Genomic DNA, 11,107 nt, shown 5'->3' on the forward strand with positions numbered 1-11,107 from the left:
AGAGAGAGAGAGAGAGAGAGAGAGAGGAGGAGGTTGGAGAGTCTCACAATGTATGTGAATAGCTAGGGGGTGAGAATGCATGTATGTATATACGTGTGAAATTACATGTTTCTTCTTTTTGGGAGCAGATTTTGTGTATTAGAGATGAAATGTAACCCAAGAACTTGAATTTAAAGATTTGGATTTTTGTTATGATTGGGTGGATGGAAAGGACTGGGAGAGAGTTTTGTGTAATCTCCATTATCAACATATATATGACACTTTGGATGCGGTCTCTAACTATCAATATTCTTTGACTGAAGCCTTGTCTGTTTTTAGTTTTGATCGAAGTCTCTGACATTAATGTAATCGTGTAAGTTACTATATTTTTTAAATTAAAAATTATGAATTGAAATTTGTATTTGTTTATAATAATGAGATTTTAAATATAACCCATAATTTGTGGGATTAAAAATAATAAAATATAAATTATACTCTCTATTATATTGTGTGTGTGTGTGTGTGTGTGTGTGTGGGTACATTCATCAAAATTAACAAAAAAAAATTATTGTACCAAAACATGGATACATTCTTCAAAACACAAGAAAAAGAGAGAAGATATTAGGCTTAATAACATTAGTAAATTTCTTTGATTAAACTTGACATAGATACATTCTCAAATCAACAAAAAAAAAAAAAAAAGAATGTACCCATATAAGTTTAAAAACGGATTAAAAAAATTTGAATGGATTTATATTAAAAATTGGGTACATTTTATTTTAAAAAATTTGTATGTTTTATATTAAAAAAAAAGGGTACATTTTACATATAACAAATTGGTATTTATGTGACAGTCCGTTCCGATAATTTTTAAAACGTACGCGTGAAAAGACGATTTTCCCCTAGTGTGATTTTTACGTTGTGTGGTTGTTTTGAGCTTGGTGTGGCTGGTTGTGGACCACACACATTTCCCTACACTTTTCCTTCACCCTTTCCCTGTCCCTGCACCCTGTCCCGTGCCATTTCCCTTCCACATTTCCTATCACATTGTACGGACATACCCCCAAAACCCTTGTAATCTTCACAGATCGAAGAAACAAAGTACATATTCATGCTCGTGAGGTCCGTAGAAGTTCAACCATACCCATTTCAGGTAAGGATACCTTCGTTTTCACGTCGAACTCGGGATACCCGATTTTTGACACTGTTCATGCACACGTAAATTCTTATGTTTTTGGGAATTTCAAGCTTGTAGGAAGCTTGGTGAGGTCCTTAGGAGGCTCGGGGTGGTTCGTTTGAAGGTTTTGGACGTCGGGATCGTGAGTTTCGAGGTTGGCCGGAGTTGGTGGTGTTTTCCCGGCGAGATTCCATGGATTTTAGCACTTGAAAGTGGTATAAATTTGTTCCTCTCGTTGTAAGCTTCAATTTGATACCAATTTTGTGAAATTTGGTTGAAAAACGAAGGAGATACGAAGTTTTAAAGATTTCACGATTTTCCGGCGCCGGAGCCTCGTCGGAGAAGACGACGGAATATTCCGTCAGTTTGGACGGAATATTCCTAACGGCGTTAACGGAATCCATTAAAGTTAATGGAATATTCCTGACAGCGTTAACTGATGCCGTCAGCGTGCCAAGCACGTGCCTGCGCGTGGCCGGCACGTGTGGCCGTGCCTTGCCTGGCGGGTGGGGGCGCGTGCGACGGTGACAAATTTTTCTAAAAATATGAGGATGTTCCTGAGGTTGAGTAGATCACGTTGGTGTATTCATACACCCCATTTGAGCATTGTATGAGAGGTTATTTCTTAAGGTTGGTTATGTGTTTTAAAATTAACGTTTTTATAGTTGTTTCGCATATAGGTGATACCTATCTCGAGGACGAGCGTGGTCACTCGAGGCAAGGGGGTTACCACCCTTCCACATACCAGTGAGTGAGCTTTTGGTTTTCCGTATATACCTATATACTTATACTTTTCCCAGAAAGTGAAATGAAACGTTTATTCGTTTATATGCCATGCATTATATTGCCGTTTGTTTCTGCATTGTTAGTTGTATATATATATGTATGTTTGGTGCTGCGGAGGCACAGGTAAGTGCCAGGTGAGTTATGATTTTTGTTTATGTTCAGTAGTGATTTGAGACGTTTAGAGAGCTCATAACCTGCACCCCCGGTGTTAGTGCTCCCGCCCAGAGCTGGGCACAGTCCTTCACGTGATGTTCACCTCCCGCACCACACGCTCATCTTGGATCCAAGTTAGGTGCACAGTCTTGTCGTACAGACCACTTTAGGTGGTTTCGACTCGTAAGTGACCCACGATTATTCGCCCAGCCTTCACGTGATCGTAGCACTTGAGCGTACTTATATTACACCCAGTCTTATCGTACAGACCACTTTAGGTGGTTCCGACTCGTGTGCAGGTACAGTTAGTGAGATGGAGATCTGAGCTTTAGATTCAGCCGTACAGGTCACGTTAGGTGACTCCGGCTAACAGATTACATGTCATTGATTTGACATTTCCTGAGCACTTGCATTCTATTTAGAGGCATTTGGCATGGCATATTTCCGAACATGATTTATATGTATGTATATTATATTTTCTGGGAAGTATACAGGTTTTACGGCGAGGGGTTAGAACTTGTTTATGAAATGGTTTTCGAAAAGCTTTATTTTTGCCTACTCACACTTTTGTTTTGCGCCCCTCCAGGTTCTAGTTGGCTAGCACGTTTGGTGGCTTCCCTGAGGATTTTCCCCGGCATATCTGATAGACTATCACCAGTGTAGGACCACCTTCGGGTGTGCTTTTGTTGTGTCATTTTCTCCCAGACCGCATTAGGTTTTCGTGCTCTGAACTTTGTGTTCACACTTACGTTTGCACATGTTTATTGTTACTTTGTGTAAAGCCGGTTTTTATTTATTCGTACTATTTTTATTATTATTTTATTAGCTTCCGCACTGTGCACATGGTTACGTCACTTCCACGTGACGGCTAGCATGCCCTGATCTCGATCGGGGTGTGTCAATTTAAGAATGGGTACATTTAAGATTAAAAAAACTGAAAATTATATGAATGGGTACATTTAAGATTAAAAAATTGAGAATCTTTTTATAAAAAACTAATGGGTACAAACTTATTCTAATTTATTTATTTATTTATTTTGGAAATGTTTGGATTGAAAATTAATTAAGAGTTTAATAGAGGTGTGAGTATAATATATTAAAGCCCTAAATCAATTACTAATTCTTATTTTTAAAAATATGTAATAAACATGTAAATTCATTATCATATAAATACTAGAGACTTCAATCAAAATTTGAAAACTAATAAGGTCTCAGTCAATGAAGATTAGTAATTAGGGGCTGGATAATAATTTTTCCTATATATATATATATATTGGTAAACGTTGGATGAAATAAAAACAAGCTCTTATGCTCTAAAATTAAAAATTAAAAATTAAAGTTGCACGATTTAATCCCCTTCCCTAAAACCGAGCCTTCGATTTAATATGGATCCCCTCCCTCAAATTAATGGCTGATGGATTTTAGTGTTAGCTACAATCAGGTACAAATTAATCTACCAGTTTTCGTTCCTTACGCCCTAAGGCAACCATTTTGCTTCTGTAATTCAGTTAACACGGAGAAATATGTCTAATGTAACCAAATTATAGCACAAGATGGTGAGTATATTTTTAATTGACAAAGGTGTGATAAAATCTGGATAGATAATGGATTGGTAACAATACGTGTCAGTGTTTAACTCATACTAATAAATTTCACAATGCATGGACTCTGAATACATAAATAAAAAAGCACAAGGAAAATTTCAAACCTAATTTGAATACCAACTAGTATATGCCCACACACAAACCAGTGTGTGAATTTTTTTTTATTTTTGTTTTTAAAATTGAAGGAGAGAGGTTTATTTTTTATTTTTTATTTTTTATTTTTTAAAATTAGAGATGTTAAAATCACCTGTAGGTGAGGCCTAAACAAAAACAGCAAAATATGTTTTGTGAAATCATGTTACTGCCCTTAACTATTTTGTTGTGATAGAAGACTAAATAGTCTTTTCACTATCTTTTGGTTAACAAAGAGAGTTCTATTAATATGTAGTTTAAATAAGCTACCTAGTGGACTAAGAGAGGAACATATTAAGGGATTGGAATGTAAGTGATTAAGTTTTGTACAGTACGATGTTGGAATTATTGTGTTTTTATTTTTTTTTTATGTAACGATATTGGGATTGGATTTAAGTGATTAAGTTTTGTAAAGAACCATGGTGGAATTAATGTGTTTTTATTTTTTATGTAACGATATTGGAAGTAAAGAGAGATTCGGCTAAACCAAATTGTTGATTAACTATAAATTAAGCATTGAACTCGTTAGTTAGAGGAAGCCGGACTTGAGACTTCCAATTTAATAGTGGAGAATAATACGATTAGGCTATAGTTTGGAATCATTGTGTTTTGATTTTTTGTGTGTAAACAAATACAATTGAAATTAGTAATTTAAACCACTAAAAATTGAAAAGGACTAAGAAAACTGCCAAAGTAAAAAGAAAGCGAATCATTTTTAAAATTAAGAAAGGATCCCAAAATAATAGAATAATCATGCAAAACCAAATAAAAAACTTATTTGAGCAATGCTACATGAATTGTACACAAAGTTTTACTGTAACTCTTATAAAAAAAAAAAAAAAAAAAAAAAGTTTCCTCTCATTTTAATTCATGTACTCATCCTCCATGTTCTGCATTATCCTATTCCGTCAACTAGGTTAAAAGAAATGTTAATTTCACATACAATGAACACCAAAAATGGAAAAAAAAAAAAAAAAAAAAAAAAAACAACCCAAGCTAGACCAGTAAACTAATTAACAATAACCGAACCCTACGCCAATGTTAACCCAAGTTTCATCCAGGTCAATGCTAATGGTTCAATTTTTCAAAGATTGTCATTGAAAATCAAAATTCCTTTGGTGTATCCTTAATTATATGCATGGTTAAAAGATCAGAGAGTTATTGCCACTTTAACGAAATTAACATCTTTGTCAATCTAGGTGAAGAAATAGGGTAACGTAGGGCAAAAATAATAAGTATATGCGATAAAGTGATGCAAAACGTGTAAGTGGTCAAATATTCTAGTGGATAAAGTGTTAGATTTTTACCCATGTGTTCTGAGTTCAAAACTCTCCTCCCAAAATTATTGTAATAGTTTCGAACTCTCACTCTCATCTTCATAAATTTACAAAAAAAAAAAAAAAAAAAAAAAAAAAAAAAAAAAAAAAAAAAAAAAAGGTGTAATGATTGTTCGAAGAGTACATGCCTACACAAGCATAGACAAAAATAAGCTAAATAAAAAGAGTTTGTTTTGCCACTTAGTACTATGTCTAGTGGTATTCCTCTTCAATTGTAATTAAGTGAGAGGTTTTAGCTTCGATTCTCGCTAAAGGTGAATTTGAACCACATTATTGCTAGCCCATTGTAAGTCTTAGCCACTCCTCCACCCCTAGTGTATATAATATCGTTTTTTTCAAAAAAAAAAAAAAAAAAAAAATCTATTGCTCATGCGTAAGCATTAAATTTGATATTTAATTGCATGGTTATTTCTTGAATTTTCTACATGATTATATATAGCGATTAGACTCTACTTTTCGAACATATGATGAATTTCCCTAGTGGTTAGAGTCTTCCTTTTCGGCTCATTGTTTCACGTGTTCAAATCCTCCCCCTCCCTCCTTAGTGTAGCTTAGATTAGAAATATATTTAGTAAGTAAAAAACATAAGGAAACCAAACAGAGAGCACAGCACAAGAAAACTTTAGCGAACTATTTTGCATTCTTTTTCATTGAATCTGTAAAAACTAATGTATTTTACAAATACGAATAGCTAACGAAAGATTTAACATAATGAAGCCTTATTTGAGAAAAGCTTAATCAATGATTATTAATCGCCAATTTGGTAAAAAAAAAAAAAAAACCAATTCTTTGAGATATAAAGAATGCCTAATTTTGAGTAAGAGCTGCATGAAGAAGCACATTCCAAGTATCAGGAACTCCAGCTAAACACCAATGGCTGCAGTCCATGCCCCGGTGCCCGCCGAGGCCATAGACTGACGGGTGCGCATCCTTTCGTAGTTGCGAAAGAGTTGTAATATTGAGCAAATAGACCGGCCTTGACGCGGTGCGTAACACTTTCTCTAGTACTTGCTCTGCTGGATGTGGTTTTCCTGGAAAGTCTGGGCCTGGCAGTGGTTCTGTTTGTGCATTGCAGTTAATTGCTTGAGGATCACCCCACTCTGTTGCACTGATACAAACAAAAAGATTGAGTTTGATTAGAAACTATCAGAAACTCTGCTCAATGTTTCAATTCTACGAAATGGGTTGTGATTCGGGTTCTCTCGGGTGGGTCGTGTTCGTGCGGTGTTCATACTTGCACAGGCAGTTGAGAATACTTACTTGCTATGATCGGGAGAAACACCTTGGAAGAAGACCTTGGTTTTGTTGGAGTCCACTTTGGAGTCAACCCATCCAGCCCAAGTGGTCAACGCCTTCTCATATGCACCCAACCGATCCATGTCCTTGTAAGTTTGATTCCGCACTTGAATTAAATCCCATCTGCAACACATTTGAAAACAAACATTCAATTTCTTGCAGAACACGCAAACTCAAAGATTGAGTGGAATTCAAATCAATAGGCGTCTTACGGTTGCTTTCTTCCGACGTGAAGCCACCAGTGCCATGAGTCGAAGATCAATACATCGTTTTGCAGCCACAGTTGCTCGTTTTCGGCTGAGATTGAGTCAAGTTTGAGGACACGGCCATCAGGTGTGCCTACAATGTCGACAATGAAGGCATTTCGGGAGAAGGACACACTCAGATTGTATTCCTGAAAATTTTTGAATTGCCATTCATCATGTAAGTAATCCAACCAAATCTGTCATGTAAAACTAATAAATGGCAACTTCTTGATTTCGAATCAACAAAAAAGTTTAGAACACAAAGCAATCATTGTCATAGGACCAAAGTGCAGCAAACATGATCGTTTCGAAACTGAACTTAACAATATCATCTACTTCTTTATGCTGAGTGAGACATTATAACAGTATCTCAAACCAATAATGCGTTACTATATGAAAATTTTAAAACATATAATGTGTTATTAGTTTGAGATACTAACCATATTGGCGTACCTAGTTTAAGTCTTCTCTTTTATAGAAATAATTATAAGAAAAATAAAAACATACATAGATCATCATTTTGTGCATCTAATATACAGATTATAATTAGGTGTAAGTAGCGACTTGAGAAGTAATGCATCTTCAATGCACATAAGACTTAAAACTTGAGGCAAATATATTGAGACCTAAATTTGACTTTCAATAGGAGATTTGGGTCATTGGTGGAGCCTATGCCAACAAGGAAAAATTTTACGGTTCGAGTTTTGACTTCAATCATTTCCAATGCACATACCTAAATTGTCAAAACTTAAAATTTGACTTTTGAGTTCATTGTTTCTCCTTCGATGCAAATACTCAAAACTTAAAACTCAAAATGAGTGTTAGGACTTGAGTCCTTGCATTGGAGATGAAACCCAAAATACATAAATCGACAACTTTTTTAGGATCCAAATATAAGCATTTAGGTCTATAATTTGAGTACGAGATGCTCACCAGGAATGTGAATATAGAGAGTCCTTCTTTCCTGACCAATGTGTATTTGGTTCCTGGAACAGCTGTATAAAGCATGCAAGTAAGTGACTGCCATTGGTTCAAACTCAACGAGTCTCCGACAAACATGATGTTTTTCCCTATGTACGTCGACAAGAAATTACTTCCATTGAATCTACATCATCAAAATTCAAACACATAGGTCAATATCAAAGTTTTATAACGTGTTAAGTAGATCTAGTTTGTTACAAAGATAAGTAAATTGTGTGATTTGTGCAATGTTCCCTTGTAGTAAATTTATGTTGTTTTATCACAAAATTGTTAATCTGAATTGCACATTCAAATTCCAATCGTGCCATATATCCATTTTGGAAATTTGGAATCTCCTCTTATCAAGAATATGGCCCGAGAAATCAATCTTAAGATGTGTTAATTTCATGTTCAAATTAAGAAAAATGTATGACCAACTACTGTTTATTATTGTTTTTGCAAAGTATATTTCTCAATTACGTGACAGCGACTTTCACTTATAAAAGCAAATATCCACATACCATATCAGGCCATTGTCCTCATACATACATACTACATACATACATACATATATATATATATATATATATGCAACATAGCGTTGAAAAAAAGGGTAAATACTAGTTTGATATTGTTTTTGCAAAGTATATTTCTCAATTACGTGACAGAGACTTTCACTTATAAACGCAAATATCCACATACCGTCCATCTGGCCATTGTCCTCACACACACACACACACACACATACATACATACATACATACATATATATATATATATATATGCAACATAGCGTTGAAAAGAAGGGTACATACTAGTTTGATATTGTTTTTGCAAAGTATATTTCTCAATTACGTGACAGAGACTTTCGCTTATAAAAGCAAATGGCCACATACCATCCATCTGGCCATTGTCCTCATACACACACACACACACACACACACACCATAGCGTTGAAAAAGGGTAAATACCATATAGCGGTGCTCACAACTTGTAAACCAATCTCAAATGTGTTGTAATGATGCAAAAATCAACCCAACCATAAAGTTTAAAATTAATATAAATTAAATAATAAAATACTTTTACATGTAAGGAAGGGTAGAAGAACTTTCATTTATATTGTTGTTTTAATGAGAAATATTTAAATGTGGAAAAATAATGTCTACGTGTAATCAACTAAACAGTGTTATGAAAACAAAATTCAAAAATCCAAACTTTAAAGGAAAAATTACAGCAGAGCAAAAATTAGTTGAACAAATTCAAAACAATAAGCCATACCACATCTCTCACAAGAGCTTTAAGTTTGCGAGTCTGTCCAGAGTGGTAATATCGGACAACACAAACAACAATAAAAGAAGGGGTGTGCTATCCACACACCTCGTTTTACTTCTCACACACCCTTTGATAATTTATATCCGTTGATCTTTTTCAATTCATCTGATCCAACGGTCGAAAATTAAAAAGGTATCTGAGAAGTAAAATGGGATGTGTGGATATCACACCCCTAAAAGAAACAAAAGCATATATATACGAGGATGGAACCTATTGAAAGTTACTCAAAATTAATTTTTAGTTTTCTGAACCAAAACATCAAAGGCATGAATTCTTTTTTCTAGGACAAGGTGATTCGGAGTATCGAATATTTCAGAATTTATAATCTTTTTTTAGAAACTTATTTTGACTAAATAGTTAAAACCTTGGTCAAAAATACAAAATTCAAAATCTAAAAATTAAAAAACCCAAAATAATCAATACTTAAGAGCACCATAAAATATTTTACAAATTCAAATGCCTAGTAATAAGGACCAATGCCTTTTCAAAAAAAAAAAAAAACTCATCAATTTTAGAAATATCATTGTAAATTGAAACGGAAATCAGATTCCTCATTACTAATGCGATGTGACATTGCTAAAACTCGTGAGGTATTAAAAAAAAAATAAAGGATTTTTTTCGCCGAAAATGCATTCAAATGATTAAGGACCAGCCTAACGAGCAGTTCATAGATAGAGTCACGCATGTAACAGGGTGTGGGGATATATAGTTAGACCATGAAAGTAAAATTAGAAGGTGATAACTCAAAAAGTTTTGGACCAATAAGTTTCTAATTAGTTAACCCACATTAGCAATCTAATTCTTTGCTCGGATGACCAAGTTTTATTTGAATATGTGTGATTCAAACTGAGACTCTCGTCATACAACATGTAAGAAGTTGGGCAAGAGAATATTATCTGCGTATGTATGCAATATGCGTGTATAATATGGAAAATCGTAGCGTACCTTGGTAAGCTGCAGGCAAAGGGTTGCCATCTGTACTTGAGGTAGTTTCTGTCCGGGCGGCCATTCCCTACGCAATCAAATTCCTTCTCAATGAAGGGGCAGCTGGGCGCGGCATAAAGAGGATATGAATCATCAAAAACCCAGTTTCCGTGAGAAACATCACAGTCTTTGATATCGATCCCTACGAGTCCTCCATGCACTTGGTGATGCAGAAGAGGAAGTAGAAGCAGAACTACTGCAGCTCCAATTGCCAAAGAAGCCATGAAAACACAGAGGGATATTAGAAGGCTGGTCCAACTCACAAAGTATATATATACATAGATCATAGAACTATGAAGCAATAATATATATGGTTAAAATTAAGGTAATGTGGAAATAATGGAGACTGGGATTTGGTTTTTCCTGGTAAACTAAATATGGAGAGGGAGGGAACTGAAAGAGAGGGAGAGAAGTTTCAAAATGGTTTGGTGGAGTTAGAGAGAATGTAGATATCTAGGAGGGTACAATTTGGAGCTGTCCATTAGTTAGCTTCTGCGGGCTCACCAAATAAAATAAGGGAAAACATAACTTTTCAGTTTTCACAACCAAAACTTTACACAAATGATAATTTCTAAATGATTGGCTTCTCGACCAACAAACGAATTGGCTTCTAAATATTTTCCTTAGTAAATGCAAAAAATAAAAAATAAAAAATTCTGTGTTTAAAATATAGGGGTGTGCTATCTACACACCCTATTTTACTTCTCACACATCCCTTGATAATTTATGTCCGTTGATCTTCTTCAATTCATCTGATTCAACGGCCGAAAATTAAAAAAATATGTGAGAAGTAAAATGGGGTGTGTGGATATAAAAGTGAGAGAATCTTTGTTAGAGATTGAAGTAAAACGCAAATGATGATTACTCTATTTACGTCTTTATTTATATATATATATATATATATATATACAAGTCAGTATAATGGTGTGGAAAGAAGGAACAATGATACTGAGAGAAAGCAGTGAGATAACTTGATTTCTTCTGGAGTGTCTAAAATGGTAGCAGAAGGACCCTTTATACAGAGTCCTACAAGGTTATCTACAGTGTACAAATTGTATAGAGTGCATACACATGGACCACGTTAATATTTTGTCGGAAATATTCAGTCTTTGTTGGTGTCTT

The 11,107-nt window shown here is 34.7% G+C and overlaps 1 protein-coding gene across 1 annotated transcript; it reads right to left on the bottom strand.

Annotated features, from left to right (window-relative positions):
* Window positions 1-5,926: 5,926 nt before the first annotated feature.
* On the bottom strand, window positions 5,927-10,272 carry LOC137741077 (protein trichome birefringence-like 43). Its single transcript, XM_068480882.1, has 5 exons — window positions 9,947-10,272; window positions 7,643-7,814; window positions 6,677-6,858; window positions 6,429-6,587; window positions 5,927-6,276 (listed from the first exon to the last, which is right to left on the bottom strand). The coding sequence occupies exons 1-5, from the start codon at window positions 10,270-10,272 to the stop codon at window positions 5,976-5,978; spliced, it is 1,140 nt and encodes a 379-aa protein (XP_068336983.1). The 3' UTR covers window positions 5,927-5,975.
* Between the last annotated feature and the right edge of the window lie 835 nt (window positions 10,273-11,107).

The sequence above is a fragment of the Pyrus communis genome, chromosome 7 (assembly GCF_963583255.1).
Source record: "Pyrus communis chromosome 7, drPyrComm1.1, whole genome shotgun sequence".
In the NCBI taxonomy this organism is placed as follows: domain Eukaryota; kingdom Viridiplantae; phylum Streptophyta; class Magnoliopsida; order Rosales; family Rosaceae; genus Pyrus; species Pyrus communis.

Bases quoted from the DNA above. Each gene is read 5' to 3' on its own strand.
- LOC137741077 (XM_068480882.1), bottom strand. From the start codon at position 10,272: ATGATCTATGTATATATATACTTTGTGAGTTGGACCAGCCTTCTAATA. The intron at 7,815-9,946 runs GTACGCTACGAT...TTGATGATGTAG, and splicing joins TTTGCCTGCAGCTTACCAAG to ATTCAATGGAAGTAATTTCT. The intron at 6,588-6,676 runs GTAAGACGCCTA...AATGTGTTGCAG, and splicing joins CACGTCGGAAGAAAGCAACC to ATGGGATTTAATTCAAGTGC.